General features: G+C 44.0%; 1 protein-coding gene across 1 annotated transcript in view; it reads left to right on the forward strand.

Moving 5' to 3' along the window:
* The window catches only part of LOC107118833 (echinoderm microtubule-associated protein-like 6), a 159,828-nt gene that overhangs the window by 95,895 nt on the left and 47,649 nt on the right, over nt 1-16,284 (forward strand). Inside the window, exons 4-6 of the mRNA XM_015421208.1 lie at nt 1,435-1,533; nt 3,721-3,789; nt 15,111-15,296. Coding sequence (XP_015276694.1) covers nt 1,435-1,533; nt 3,721-3,789; nt 15,111-15,296 — 354 coding nt within the window. The remainder of the gene's footprint in view (nt 1-1,434; nt 1,534-3,720; nt 3,790-15,110; nt 15,297-16,284) is intronic.

A 16,284-nucleotide genomic window follows, 5' to 3' on the forward strand; every position in this document is an offset into this window, starting at 1 on the left:
GAGCATTATTCCCGCCAGTACTAACAAATTAATAAATAGATTTCCAGCATGGTTATTTTAGAGACTGATCCCAAGGGCATGTTCATCACTTGATAAACTGCAACTGAAAGGCTTATCAGAAATTTAGCACCACAGATGGAGCTTTCATATTGAAAAGCAGGTTTTGAGTCCAGTAGCACCTTAAATACCAACAAGACTTCCAGGGTATATGCTTTCAAAAGTCAGATCATACCCTCAAAATCTTGCTTTTCTACTGCAGATTAATATGGCTACCAGCATGAAACAAGCTTTCATATAGTTTCCCATCACCTGAAATGCAATTATTTTTCAGTCAGTTCTAGGGTTGCCAAATCGACTCACCCCTTGGAGCTGGGGAGCCTTGCCGGTGTCTGGGAGGTCTTGGCGAAGCGCAAGCGCGCGCTGGCAGCACATCACCAGAAGTGACGTACGACGTTGCTGACGTTGGAGGCGTGGCCGAGCTCGTCGGGGGGGGGAACCATATGGCTGCGTCACCTCCGGGGCGGAAATCGGGGCTCCGAAGCGGGGGATTCCCTGCCTCCCAGGCCCATTTGGCAACCCTATTCAGTTCACACATTTGCATGCTCATAAGTAGCAATCACATGAAGAAAAATCTCATGAGCTACATATATGCATGATCTACAGCAGGGCTATTTTTGGGCAGGAACACACAGGAACGGAGTTCCGGCTGGCTCCCAAGTTGGCCACGGCCAGCAGGAACTCATTAGCATAATAGGCCACACCCAACCACAGAAACTCATTAGGATTGGCTAAATTAGGGGTGTGTGGCCTAACATGCAAAGGAGTTCCTGCTACAAAAAAAGGCCCTGGGTTTTGACAACAAACAAGGTAAACAGAATAACAAGCAAAAGGTGGGTGTGGCTGGATAACCACACTTCTGGTAACATGTGGGTGCTAATGAGCTGTGTTGCCAGGGGTGTGGCCCAATATGCTAATGAGTTCCTGCTGTTGGGTGTGGCCTATTATGCTAATGAGTTCCTGCTGGGCTTTTTCTACAAAAAGAGCCCTGCTACAGGCAGGTTATCTCCAGTTCCAAGAGCATAGGTTGAGTTATGGTGAAAAGACAACAGAATGTCCAGCATGATAAGCAAAGTGACAGAAATTGAGTCCTTGCTTGAACTTTTTAGCCATTATGCGACATTCTCTTGTTTACTATTCTAACCTATGAATATAACTTAAAGTAGTTCTGAAGGTTAAACTAACATCTCAAATCTTGTAATGAATGTAATCTATTCTGGAACAATGAAGCATTTGAGTTTTAACCATATTGTATATTATATCAGCATTTGATGTCTTGTTTGCGTCTTCAGCATCCTTTGTGCACATGGTTTGCTGTAATGATTTGTTCTTCAGTTAACGAGGCTATTCTTTTTTCTTTCTTTTTTTTCCTTCCAGCGCTTAGCTTCAGTGGGACTCGATGCCAAAAATACAGTCTGCATTTGGGACTGGAAAAAAGGAAAATTGCTGGCAACAGCAACTGGCCACTCAGATAGGGTAATCAGCTAAAGAGTTTGCTATATATTTTCCCTTTCATTTGTCATCTATTTTTGTAGCATTTTTAATCCAATGAAGCTATCTTTTTTCTTTCAATCGAATGTTCTCAAAATCTGATGAGTATAACTGGTCAGTAAAATTATTACATGAAGGTAATGTTATGGAAAGGTCTGCATTATATTACTGAAAGAACATCAGATGGATGTTTGGAAAAGTTTAACAGAAGAATTGACTGATTGAAGTAGTTCATTCATAAGTAGTGATCAAACCGCTTTCATTTCTTTATGTGAGCATTACCTCGGGCATCAAGGTTATGTTTTTTATATCAGCAGTTTAAAAAATGTGAAAATGAGCATGGTGTAGCAGTTAGGGTGTTGGACTCAGATCTGAGAGACTCAGGTTCAAATCCCAACTTTGCCATGGAAGCTTGAAGAAGAAGAAGAGAAGAGATTGGATTTATACCCCGCCCTTCACTTGGAGTCTCAGAGCGTCTTACAAACTCCTTTCCCTTCCCCTCCCCACAACAGACACCCCGTGAGGTGGGTGGGGCTGAGAGAACTCTGACACAAACTGCTCTTTCAGGAACAGCTGTGCCAGAGCTTGTGACTGACCCAAGGTCACTTGCTGGGTGACCATTGGCCAATCATTCTTGCTTAGATTAATCTACCTCACAGTGTTTTGATGTTGTATGCTGCTTTTGGCCCCTATTGGGGAGGAAAGCAAGGTATGCATATTTAAATAAATAAATAAAAGTGAGTAATGGCAGCCAAGACTGAGCTTCCTCTGCACAGAACAGTGTTGGTTACTAGAATTTTCTACTCTCAGTTCCATTATGCAAAGCAAGCACATTTGTATTCATTTATTCAAGATATATGATTTATTACAAGAAATGTGGATTTTGCAGAATTTGGAACTTTTGGCAGGAATTTTAGTGGTGAAATAGTTGGAGGTGAAGGTTACGATTTTGGTTCTTACCCAGTAAGGAATTCTCTGAGACGGACTCTTTCGATGAAGCAGAAGATTTTATTGGATATACAGCTTGCAAGCAGGGTGCCCAGCTCAGAGAACTGAACACACCGAATTGAGTTAATCAGCAGATATATATACTATCCCGGAGAGTTATAGAAAATTAAAAACGCCCTGTCTCGGCCCCTTTCTGGTGACCGAAACGTACAGTCTTCCAATCCCGTTCGCCTATAGGAGGTGCCGTAACACCTCTGTTGAGAGTTCTGCTCTTTCTCTGTGGAACCCCCCCCCCTCCAGAAGGTCTGTTGAGATAGTATATCTTGTGGTCTAAAAGTTACCCCACCCCTATAGTGCTTCTACTTCTCCCTCCAGAGGGACTGCTGAAATAGCATATCTTGTGGTCTAAAAGTTACCCCACCCATATAGTGCTTCTGCTTCTCCCTCCAGAGGGTCTCCTCTTTCTTTAAGCCAGCCTGTTCAAACATTTAGGTTCAGATACTATATTTTTATATGTAGCCAAGCACTTCTGGATTTATATGATTTATGACCAGAAGTCCCTATTCTCAATTTTGGGTTGTTTGTGCAGGCCTACTGGTTTCAAAATAAGCATTCATCAATTGATTTCAAGGAATATTTCTAATGCAATTTAAAGCAAGGTTTTTGAGATCAGAAGCCCCTTATTTATTGCATTTCTTACAGAGGGATTGGATATAGCGTGGACCCTTTGGTGGCAATAGAGCCATACAAGTTAGGTGTGCCAACTCCAGGTTTAGAAATTCCTGGAAATTTGGAGGTGGAGCCTGAGGAGACTGGTGCTTGGAGAGGGGAGTATAAGACCAAACAGTCCATCCTCCAAAGCAGCTGTTTTCTCCAGGAAGACCAGTTTCTATATCCTGGAGATCTGTCACATTTTGCCTTATTTTTCCATTAAATGTTAATTTTGCTTCATATGAGTAGATGCTACTTAAGTCTAACAAATGCAGATGTGAATTAAATTAAGGCAACAGTTTTGTAAGGTGTTCATTATGCTGCCTGCTTTCTGTATGCATTTTCCATTCTTATGGAAAGTTAACTATATTCATATACATATTATATTTTGGTAACAGAACAAGTGGGACTTTATTCAAAACCATGAATACCCGTATTGAATGTATGACATTTCTGATATTTAATCCATGTGTTTTCTAATCTAGTGTAGCAGTTTTGAATATATTTTGACAGATTTTTGATATTTCCTGGGATCCATATCAACTCAACAGATTAGCTAGCTGTGGTGTGAAACATATCAAGGTAAACTGGTTTTGATACTTTGGCATAAAATTGTTTGCTGTGTTTTCTTTTCCTAACCTTGTTTTAAATTGTGGATGTCACATAGCCAACTCAGGGTAGTGAGATAATTTCCCAGTACAGTTAAATATTTATTTATTTATTTAAAACATTTATATGCCCTTCTTTTTCCTGACCATTTCGGGACACAAGATGGGTAAATATTAAGGAATTGTAACAAGGGGCTGCTATCAAGCAACGAAGAAAGGAAATGGAGCTGCGGCCACATACACTAAATAATCCACTTTCAATCCACTTTCAGTGCACTTTCCAACTGGATTTTACTGTGGATGATTCTGCATTAGCTTTTCCCTCCGTTGTTTTACCAAACCCACCTTGGAACAGAAATTCCCCTTTGCATTGCATGCTGCTTTCACTTTCTTTGCTCGTCAGATTTTATGGTACCCTCTACACTGCATGCCACTTTCATTTTCTTTGGGTTTTATGGTACCTTCTGCATAGATTTATGGCCAGTCAGGGACGACTTCGCAGTCAGTTTGGCATGGTCCTGGAGTATTTGAATGTGGTTTTGAGCTGCACGTTTCATCAGTGTTGAGAAAATGTGGAGTGAATGCCAGATGCAGAATGACCCTGTATGAACTGGCAAAATCCAGTTGGAAAGTGCATTGAAAGTGGATTATTTAGTGTGTGAGACTGCAGCCAGGGCACACTTTTACAATATTCTTTTTTTAAAAACCTGTTTATCCAAGGTTCTGGCTGATTTAGAATAAGCACAGCCAAGACTTACCTCTGCCAGCAGTTGTGGTCCAGGAGGTGGGAGAGGCCAGAAAGAGGCAGGCCTGGCTGCATTGTGCATTCTGGCGGGGGGGGGCAAGGCAGGGTGGTTCTCTGCAGCCCACTTCATCAAGCCTTGAGTTGAAGCATGGGGGTGGGGTGAGGGCCTGCAGAGGCTATATGGGAAAACCCGCACTGGGTTTGTTTCAGGTCGCCGACTTTAGATTTAGAATAAAGGTAACCTTACTTGATTTTGGCACTTTAAATGGAAAGGCCCAGTTGTAATCACCAATTTTAGTCATTTTTGTTATTTAAACTGCAGGGTTTTTTCCCAACAGTACTTTTTCAATGTTTCATTTTGGTTTACCTCTGAGCAATATACTGTTCACCATTTTGTTTTGATGTTTTGGATAATACCTGCTCTTGTGAGCGCAGAAGCAAATTTGAGCAATTGGGGCCCCTGCCATACGGCAGGGAAACCACGAAGCAACAGTGCGGCTAATAGAGCCGCTCCAACGTTGAGACGCTGCGGCGGGATCCCACGGATCCCCTGGCCACAGCGCCTCTTCTCCCCGGCAAGAGCAGACGCCAGGGAGGACGAGCCCGATGGGAGGGGGAGGCTGCCGAACTGCGCATGCCCGAGCATGCGCAGTACGGCCGGGGGCTGGGATGCGGCGGCGCAAGGACACGCCGCCGATCCCACGGCCGGCTTGGGGCGCTCCAGACGGCTGCAACCATCTAGATAGGTGGTTCGTTTTTGCAGCGGGGTAGCGCCATTTGGGCCGGATCAGGGACAGAGACGGCACTCTCCCCAGATGTTGAGGTGGGATCGCGTCCGTTTGCTCCGCCCCTGTTCCGTCCCACTCCCGTCCCAAATGGGCTCGTATGAACGGGGCCTGGGTAGATCAATAATTTTTGTCAGTTTTACCAGGTAAGTATTTTATTAGAGAGTAGAGAAAGAACATGATGATAAATTTACTAAAATGTTTCTCCATGATGTAGAAAATAAGCTCCATGAGAAGGCAGGGTCATAAATAATTATAATTGTGAACTTAGTAGAGAAACTATGTCAAAGGACTTATTGGCATAGCCAGATAGAGCAAACTGAGGAGATCTGGATTAGTTGTTTGAGTCTTTCATTTCAGGACAGCAGGATGCTTCAACCTGCCAGACAACATAGCTGATATGGACTTTTGTAGGCTGTAGCAGGTACAGGCAGGCAGTCTTTCCCCAGTACGCTTCCAGTAGCCCAGAGCATGGGAAATGTCACCTGAACAAACCTTTGTAACATAGGATTCTGATGAGATTCCTAATTATGTCAGAGGGCAGATTATGACCCTTGCAGTGTTTTGATGCTTGAGCACACAGGAATGTTTCACCTACAGATCTTCCCTGTAGGTAAGAGATCTTTTAAGTAGACTTTTAAATATTTATTTAGAGCAGTGGAGATAATATGGTTTGGGGAGCTACTTAATTTTTTTCAAGGGCCTTGGGAGCTATCAGTCTCCAAAAGGCAGTTTGATAAGTAGAACTAGTCACAAAATGGCTGCCTGAACAAAAATTATTGCATTTCAGAATTGCTCTGTAGTGCTCGGGTAGGGAAGGCTTTCCTCTGCTGTTCTACCAAAATAACCAACCAACCACCACCACCACTACTCCAAATTATAACTTGGCTTGCAGAGGAAAAATTACCTCTGTGTTTTCCTTGGAAGAGGCCAAGAGAGGCAGAGAGCTACTTTTAATTGCTTGGAGGATGACTGGTCACTCCCCAGTGACCCACCTATCCTTGGCTTACATATTTGATTTGTACATTTGTGTTATAAGAGCTAGATGGGCTACACCATAACTTGCTTACATGGTGAATTGCATGGGTATACATGGATAGGCTGAGCTGCTTATAAATTTTGGATTCTCACTATAAATTGCACATATACATGTTCTGACATAAGATGTCCGTGGCAGAGCTCCCAGTACCCCAACTCATGTGATATGTGCCATGTTTCTAGGGTATCAAAATTCAGATTAAAACATGCTTTAATTTTAATACTTTTTAGTATATTTAATGTCAAAGTATTTGTTCCATTTGTTTTGGCCTCGATGTATTTTGTACAGTACTACTTATATGTTACAAGCCTGCTGAAGTTTGGCATGCTGAAGTCATGTCATAATGATTTCAAGGGCAAAGAATTAAACAGGTAATTTTCTCTTCTTATAAAATCAATGAGATATAAATGTTCTGAACTTTGGCTAGAGCTTCTGAAAAGGAAAATAAACCTTTACATTTCAAAAAACCTTGTTTTAATTTCAAAATTAGTTGCAAATCCAGTATAACAGATCTAAAATAAAGTTTTGGTATTTTTTTCTGATTCCATTAATGCTGCCATTCATTAGTTCCCAGCTTCTCTCATTGCTTTAAAGACAGAACAGAAGTTAGATGGCAAAGAAATGTCTGCCTCTATAGAAAGGCTCAGGAACCATTTACAGAGGAGAAACAGTTGGGGAAGAGGGGAGTGTTCACCTTGTCCCCATGGGCCACTTATTACTCTCTCCAACCCCTCCTCCCCAGATGCTTTCCCTGCAGCCTGATTCTGAGACGGGAGTAGCACAACACATATGTAACAGTATAATAGAGCATTATACCAAATAGAGATCTTTATGGTTTATCTGCTACAGATTCTCTGAGCAATCTGTTGCTATTCTAGCTTTACTATTTGATTCTAAATTTAAGCAGGCATATGACTGTAAAAATGTAGACATTTAAAACTTGCTGAAGAAAATATGTAGAGTTTTGTTTTAAAAAAATCAAATCCCCCAGTTTTTGAGAACTCTTGGAGGTGGTTTTTTTTTGGCTTTTGTATTCAGAAGTATGGTGCTTAACAGATTGCAATTACTTTTCCTTAATTAAGTGGGTACAGCTATCAGAAGTAAGAGTGATATAAAACCAGTTGCTCTCCATTCTTTCTGCCAAGAATCTTGCACCCTTGATGCAGCACTGTGCTCAGATTAGAAAAGAGGTCTTGTCAGGAAAGATACTATTTATTGTGTTTCCTCAAGAAAGTGAACACCTGTTTTGTTTTGTTGGCACATGGGCATCTATGAATTTGTCCTGGTTAACCCAGTGAGTCAAATCAAATGCATGACTGTAAACAAAGGCATGCCAGAAATTAGTTTCCCGCAGTTAAGCACTAATATTGCTAGAAGACAACTGATCCAGTCTAATGGAGAGAAAATTAAATTGCTTTCAATGTTATGTAGAAATGCTATACCTTGAAAAATTATTGTTCATATCTGGAGAAGTAAAAACTTGAAAACTGGACTCTCTTTCCTGACCGTCTTTCATTCAAGCTTCTAATTGGCTAAGTGCAGGCGACCATCTTATTTGCAGTGAACTGCTTATCTGAACTTGCCATGGAATCCACGGTTGAAAGTTTGTACAAATGTAATCATGAGCAACAGACTGAGGGCAGTTTTTGGGGTTTGTATATGTGTGTATAATGCACATGTAGTTATTAGGGAACTAGAATTTACTACGGTTCTCTGTCAGCTATATTTTCAGTAGGAAATCCAGGGCTGTGATCACACAAGCAGTTTGGCCCGATGCAGCCACCCCTCCCCTTTGGATCAAATGGGTGCAGTCACACAGCCACATCTGTCAAGCATTCCCCCGGCATACTCATCCCGTCATACAACAACTAGGAGCTGGGTTAAAAAGGCACCACATCATGTGGTGTTTTTGGTTCCCCATGCATTCATTGCGCATGGCCGGATGTCTGAATGTGGGGGAGCATGTGCAGAACAGATTTGGCAGTCTGAACCTGCAGATCCATTTCCACCGCTAGGGAGAGGGTTTTTTTAAAAAATAGCCTATGTTCACATGTGCGTGCATGCATTTTGAAAAATTTCTGTGTAGCACGTTCCGTGGCTGAGGTGCTGCAGTAATGTGGATGCTCGACCATGGAATGTGTGCGTGGGTAACCTGCAGTAGGGTGTGCTGTCTGGATGATATGCCCCGCAACACTTTGAACTGATACAATTAGACGCAGCACCATACCGTGCCAAGCCACCAGTGTGACCATAGCCCAGGTTTCCCATATGAAGTATCTGAAAACAACATGCCCTTAATCACAAAGCAGAATTAAGCTACAAGATAATATGGCCCTGTGTTTAAGTGCTTGTGGCTGTACATTCTCCATCACATCACAGATTAACATAGGGGCAATCTTGTATAGTTGTTATATTCCCATTTTTGCAATACATGTCACTGTCTTCATTCACTATGAAATATTTAATGATGCAAGTATAAAACGAGGGAGAGAAGAACCATATACCATGCTTGAGCTCCTTGGAGGAAAGACAGGATAAAATGTCATCGAGAAACAAATACTTACGTCTCTTCCATTTCTGCTGTATTTTTTGTTCAGCAGCCTGCCCTGCCTTTGATTTGAAGGCAAAGAGGATGTTAATATGGTTAAAGATAGACTAAAGAAAACATAATTTCATCATTTGCAGCATGTGAAATGGCAGCATATTCCCGCAACCAGGGCTCTAGTCGGGGGGGAGCTCTCAGGTACAGAGCTCCGGAAGAGAACCTCTAGGGGGCGGGGCGGTCACGTGGTGAAGCCCCACCCCCTTCTTTACCCCGCCCTCTGCTTCGATCCTCATTCCGTTTGGGAATGAGGATGAAGCAGGAGGGTAAGTAGCCGGGCCTTCTGACACACTTCCGGTGATGTCAGGGGGTGTGGCCTTCTGTCACTTCCGGTGATGTCAGGGGGCGTGGCATATGCAAATAAGTTATGCTAATGAGTTATGCTAATGAGCTCCGGCAGCTCTTTTTCTACAACAAGACCCCTGCCCGCAACATATTCATAAAGGAGGCTTCATTTGAAGTGTAATATATCTATTATATGAAGTCAGTGTGCCCATACAATCCATCATAGGAAAATACAGAGGCCAAAGAGTAAATATACAGAATTATATATAGAAAGTCCAACACTTTTCCCAGGTAATTTTTCAGTGTTTTAGACCTCTGGTCCTTCATCAGGAATAGTGAAAAATAAAAAATGCAATATTATGACAAACACTTATTTAAGCAACCTTTCATCAAAATGCAATAATGGACATCTGTTTCACACAGCCCTTCCCCTACCGGTAAGGAGCCGTCTCTGAAGCGGTTTGTCATTTCAGACTGTGCCGCTTTGTTTTCCCGCCCTTTTTTACCCGTGTGGGCTATCTCTGTCTTTAAAAAAACAACAACCATTCTTTTGAAAGCGTTATGGCACTGTAACACAACCAGGGCTGGCCCGAGGTTGTCCTGCCCTCTAGGTGAGCGCAGACGCCAACCTCCCGGCGGGGCCTGGAGACCATCCCAGCAAAGTCGGTGGGCGCGCCCCGCTGCAGCCGCCCCTCGATCTGGCCCAGCTGCTCAGCCAGGAAGCCCAGCGAGTCGCACCTGCCGCACCACCACCCCCTTTATAGATTGAGAGAGAGAGACTGAGCCGGTACCTTAAACTGAGTCCAGTAACTGGTGGGGCAGCCCGGGGAGCGTCTGAAGGGTGGGAGAGAGAATGCGTGCTCCGTCCAGCCCCTGATCGTGGGTAGGTCAGGCCAAGAGACTGGCCCCAACTCACCCAGAGAGAATGGCTCCATCCGGACCCGCTGCCCAGCCGCCATGCCTGCGCTGTGTTGGTGTCCGGAGAATGGGCTGGCTGGACTGAGCTGTGAGGAGTGACGAGGAGAGTGGCAGCAAGTCCTCTGGCGCGCTCAGCCTTTTCGGCACCACCTGCACCATCTTGGGCAGCGGGTGCATGGGAGGGAGGGAGGGCCCGCGGCATCACCCACCTGAGGCTCCGGCGTGACTCAGGGAGGGGCGGCCCCACCACCTCCACCCCCTCGCTTGCTCCTCCGCCGGCCAGCTATAGCGCCACACCCTGCCCACACTGCCACTGCCGCGCGTCCTCCTCCTCTTGCAGCCGGCAGAGCCAGGCGAGGCCCAGCGCTCCTCCCAGCCTCAAGTCGCCGCCTCCCTCTTCCTGGGAAACCCAGTGGGTGGAAGAGCGCTGCGAGGCGCCGGCACGTCCCGGCCAGCTGTATCGATCTGCTCGCGTCGAAAAGCATGGAACTCAGCGGCGCGCGTTACCTCCTGCTGCTGCTGCTGGTGTCGCCGCGGGCTGCAGCGCCTGGCTCAATGGAGGGCGCTCCTGCAGGCTGCGCGGCGCCACTGCCTCTCTCGCTGGCCAGGCGCGCTGGTGGCCGCCTCTGCCTCTCCTCCCACACCCTAACGGCTGGCTTGCGCTCTAGGCAAAGGCCTAGTTTGCCTAGCGGGCAAGCCGGCCCTGAACACAACCCCAAATCAGCGCAATAGTGACCCCATTGGGATGCCTGGACCACTGAGATACATGAGATCACTACATCTGCCACCTGGAAACAAGTGGATGCTCAGGCACGCACACACTTTTGGATTTGATTTCTGGAACATTAGGAAGGGAAGAAGGGATGCTGCCTGGGTTTGTAAACTGTCCTGTTTCCCCCCCCCCTTTCCTCGCCATGACTGTACCCTCTTTTCAAGGCTGCCTGGAATTTAAACATCTCTTCCTTTAACTTTTCTCCTTCAGGCACCTTAAAGTAAATTGCTTCCCCCCATCCCATGCAGTATGTAGGGACAGGACAACAGGCTGCCTTTTTGTTACCCTCTTTCTCAGCCTCCATTTTACAAGTAGCTATCTTTCCCAAGGAGAATTCCAGAAACTCAAAACCTGTGGCAGGATTTTAAAATCCCCCCTCCCACTTTTCCAAGCCACACTAGCTCCTTCCAGCCTTGCAAACAGCATCCTCCTCTTGATGGCCAGCATATAGGGATGCCACGCCTCTAGGTGGGACCTGAGGATCCCCTGCACTTACAGAGTTACAGCTTATCTCCTGCCTACAAATATCAGTTCCCAGGCATAAAGTGAATGCAGTGGAAAGAGGACTCCATGGCATTGTACTCCATTGAAATAATTGTTCTCCCCAGATGTAGTGATCTCATGTATCTCAGTGTTCCAGGCATCCCAATGGGGTCACTATTGCACTGCTTTGGGGTTGTGTTACAGCACCATAGTGCTCTCAAACAAATGTTAAAAAAAAGGTGGAGATCACCAGTGTGGGCGAAAAAGGGCGTGAAAACCTTGTCATTGGAGGAAGTGCTACGGGGCATTTTACACTGCACCGTGTAGTGCTTCAGGAGTGGTAGAAGGAATTGAAGACCGGTTGGAAGCAGTTTGAGATTAAAACGGCTCAGGAATGCTTCCCAAATGGGACAGAAGCGTTTCTGTCTGAAAGGGGAAATATATTTCGTCAGGGAACTGTTGCTAAAACGGTTCTGTCTGAAATGACAGACAGAAGCTGTTAGTGAACAGTTCCTGAAATGGGAGGCGGGGTCAATGACACAACGATAGCGGACGCCTTTCCCAGCTCTCTGGGGAGGCGTACCGCACAGCAGTGAGGGGGAGAGGCGCAGCTGGCTTTGTGCTTCCATGGGAGTTCAGGGAGAACTTCCAAGCCATAGGGCTTTGAGAGTGAGCCTCTTTTCCTGCTAACGGCAGGGGAATGGAGGCTCCCCTCCACCCTGACGGTCCCTCTCACTGACTGCATCCTCTTAGCGAGGCCACAAGCTGTGTCGACCTGATCAAGCACAGGAGATCTAGCGGAGCAGCGATTAAGAGCGAGGTCAAGATAAGACCAACAATGAACTGTGAGTTAAAGAGCAAAATGTGAGTGAAAATGAGTAATTTGTCTTCAGAAGAGAAAATCCCCTCCCCCTCAGAGGAAAAACTTTCTGAGCGATAGCATGCTGAGAGAGGGATGCCTTTCAATGTATTTGCATAAACAAGGAGGGGGAGGGAGAGAGAAACGATTGTAAACGGATACATGAAGCGAAATCCCCCCCCCCGAAACCCCTTAAGCAGTTTGAGGGGGTGCCTCTTTGAAGTGTTTATATAAACGGAAGAGGGGAGGGGGAGAAAGACAGTTGTAAACAGATACTTCTGAAAGACTTTATTTGCAAGCGTGTAAGCCTGTTGTGGGAGATTTCCATGAGCTTTTAACAGCATATACGATTTGCAGAGCCAGGAAGAAAGAGACTTTATTGAAACTAAAACGTTGAAACGGCAGATTTTTTTTTTAAAAGATGGCGAAAACTCTGAGGAGAAGAAGGGATGTTGACATCACTGCACTAGTAGCAGAAACCATCAAGCCGATCTTGGAGCAATTTGTTGGTATTAACCAGCAGCTGACCAAGATAAATCAAGAATTTGTGTCTCGGCAACTCCAGGAGGCGAGTGGAGAAAAAGTGGAATGGATGGCTCTCAAAGCGAATGAGATAGACACTAAATTAAGCAGCGATCTCAATGAGAAAAGAAGAAAAAGCACAAGAGAAACAGGAGAAATTTACAAGGAGTTAACTTCTTCTCTACGTGTGTTCTTAGAAAGTGTCATCTTAAAGTCTGCTGACAAAAAGGAGCTGGAGGTACCCTTCATAATCAAGAAACCTTTGAGAAGCCACTGGACCCCGAGACCAGAGCGAAAGAGGCTTAAGACTAGCAGTTCTATTCCTTTGGATGGAAGAAGATTGGGCTGCAGTGAACGTCTAAGAAGATATCAAGAATTTAGAGAGTTTTAGTAGAGATGTAAAGGTGGAAGGACTTTGCAGATTGCCTTTATGAAGTGAGCTGGAGGAGATGCTCTGGAAATCTTCTCATAACAAGTAACAATCTAACATATAAGCTTAGAAAGACAGGATCTCACAAAGTATATTGTTTATTAACAGCCTTTCTTTTACTAACAGCATTTTAACGGAATGATCTCCTAACCTTGGGGTTTTAGCTTAGTGTGGGTTATCTTTTCTTTCTCCCTTAATTGTAGTCCCCCTATCCCCATTTTTTCTTGGTAGTTTATGTAGTATTATAAAAAAAATAAAAAAATCCCCTCTGGGGGCTTAAGAAAAACAACAGTTCCTGAAATGGAACATATTGGCTGTCTGAAATTCCCCATAATCTTTCATAAAGAGTAATCCCATAGAAGCCCCTTTTTTCACTATTATATATAATCTCATAAACAAGAGTCACATTGGATCTTACCCACTGCTGAGAATCCCTTTTCAGTTCCTTACAAGGTAACACTTTTCTATTATTCTGTAACAAAACATTCCCCCTTAAAATTTGTTCACTCCTTAAAATTTTGAAACATCATAATGTTTTATAAAGACCACACACCATGTAGAACATATACTCACTCAATGTTGGGCAAGGTCTCCCTAGCTCTAAACATCGCCCTTATGGGTTACTACAATGTTACAGGACCAAAACATGCCTCATCGTATCTAATCTGCTGAGCCTATTTCATAGACCAGGACTGAATTCAGCTGGTTAAGCTTTGCTGGCATTTAAAGCTGTAGAAGCCCTTACTACATTTAAAATAAACTAAATAATTAAGGTTACCAATTCCAGGTTAAAAGATTCCTGGAGATGCCGAGCCCACTGAATGAATTACATCAGACTGAACAACCCTTGTAGGTGTCCACACCACTACAGTACTGAAAGTTGCTAACTGCTAGTTAAAGTATTCCAGGAGTTTTGAGAAACAGCCTCCTGGGTCTGTTACATGAAACTGAATTAGCTACGATTACACAACCCTCCAAAGGAGTCTGAATTGCTATAGTATTAGAGAGTTGCCAACTCCTGGTTACAAGGAGATTTGAGAAATAGAATGTTTTACAAGAATATTAGTCTAAATTTTATAGCTCACAAAAAACATAAGAAGTCCAGTTCAGAATTTAATCCTTTTGGCTGAAGTGTCCCAATGGAATATATATAATATGCCTCTCTTCGTAAAAGTGCTTTCTGGATGTCTGTTTTACCAGTGTCCTGGTACTGGCCTTGTTCTGTCTGTAGCTTAACTTGGCAAACTAACAAGGTAGAATTTCCTCTGTATAATTACAATAAGGTTTTGTATCATCAAAGCACTTGTGCATCAAAAACATTAGTGTATTTACAGAAGAATAACGACCCGGCTAATATGTCTCAGAATTTCTGAACATAAATCTAGATTTAAATCAAAGAAGGGAGACACATTTTTAGCTCAACATTTCATTGAAAAAAATCATAAACATGATGATTTCAAATGCACAGTATTGGAAACTTTAGAGGACACTGGTAAAGCAGACATCCAGAAAGCACCAGAGAGGGGATGAGGAGTGAGTGCCCTCCAGACAAGTAAGGTGTCTGTAGTTCTTTTGGTTTGAATTAGATATAGTCTTTATAGTTGGCAGTAAGTGGTGCTTTGCACCAATGGCAGCTCTTACCATTTTTAAGAAGAGTAAGGCTGCAGTCACGCAAACTAAATAATCCACTTTCAGTGCACTTTCCAACTGGATTGAACTGGCAAAATCCAATTGGAAAGTGCATTGAAAGTGGATTGAAAGTGAATATTTACTGTGTGTGACCTCAACCTAAGTTGTGTTGAGGAAACATATTGTCAGTATTTCAGATGTTTTCTTTGTTGCATTTATTCTGTAGTTTTGGACCTTGTGTGGAAATGCCTTGACAGCCAAAAGAGGAATATTTGGGAAGACAGGAGACCTACAAACCATACTCTGTTTGTCCTGTGCAAAAGATGATGTTACTTACTCTGGTGCTTTAAATGGAGACATTTATGTCTGGAAAGGGCTAACCTTAGTCCGCACAATCCAAGGAGCTCATGGTGTAAGTTGCCTTCTTAATACTACAAAAACTTTCTCTGTTATGCCACTGAGATATTCAAGTTATTGTGGTTCCTGTTGCATTTGGTGCTCTTAAGGAGTTGTACAGAGCAACCCCCGAAGAAAACGTTCCTGGAAATAAACCACATCGAGAGACCTGGATTCAGAGCAGTCCTGCTTAGTATTGCTCTCATTTATTCAAATAATAACAGGTATTATAGTCGGATATGTTAAAATGGCTCCTCTTCCCCTTTGCTAGTCTACTCCTTAGAATTATAGAAGCATAGAATCATAGAGTTGGAAGGGGCCTCCAGGGTCATCCAGGCCAACCCCCATGCCCAATGCAGGAAATTTACAAATACCTCCCCCCCACACACACACACAGTGACTGCTGTTTCATGCCCAGAAGACTGCAAAAACCCCTCCAGGATCTCCAGCCAAATTGACCCGGAGAAAAATTGTTACCTGACCCCAAAGTGGCAGTCAGCATTTCCCTGGGCATGTAAGAAAGGGCCACAAGAACTGAGCACTGAGGCAACCCTTCCTGCCATCCCTCTCATGATCTGCCTAAGTTCACAGAATCAGCATTGCTGTCAGATGTCCATCTAGCCTCTATTTGAAAACCTCCAAAGAAGGAGAGCCCACCAGCTCCCAAGGAAGTCTGTTCCACTGAGGAACTGTTCTGTCAGGAAGTCCTTCCTAATGTTTAGCCAAAAACTCTTCTGATTTAATTTCAACCCGTTGTTTCTGGTCCAACCTTCTGAGACAACAGAAGACAACTCTGCACCATCCTTTAGATGATACCCCTTCAAGTACTTGAAGATGGTTATCATAATCACCTCTCAGTCGTCTCATCTCCAGGCTAAACATACCCAGCTCCTTCAACCTTTCTTCATAGGACTTGGTCTCCAGACCCCTCACCATCTTCATTGCCCTCCTCTGGACACCTTCCAGCTTGTCTGTTTCAAAGTCCCAGTGTTTTTTAAGTAGTG

This window comes from Gekko japonicus, unplaced genomic scaffold (assembly GCF_001447785.1).
Source record: "Gekko japonicus isolate JY-2015 unplaced genomic scaffold, Gekko_japonicus_V1.1 scaffold261, whole genome shotgun sequence".
Taxonomy (NCBI): domain Eukaryota; kingdom Metazoa; phylum Chordata; class Lepidosauria; order Squamata; family Gekkonidae; genus Gekko; species Gekko japonicus.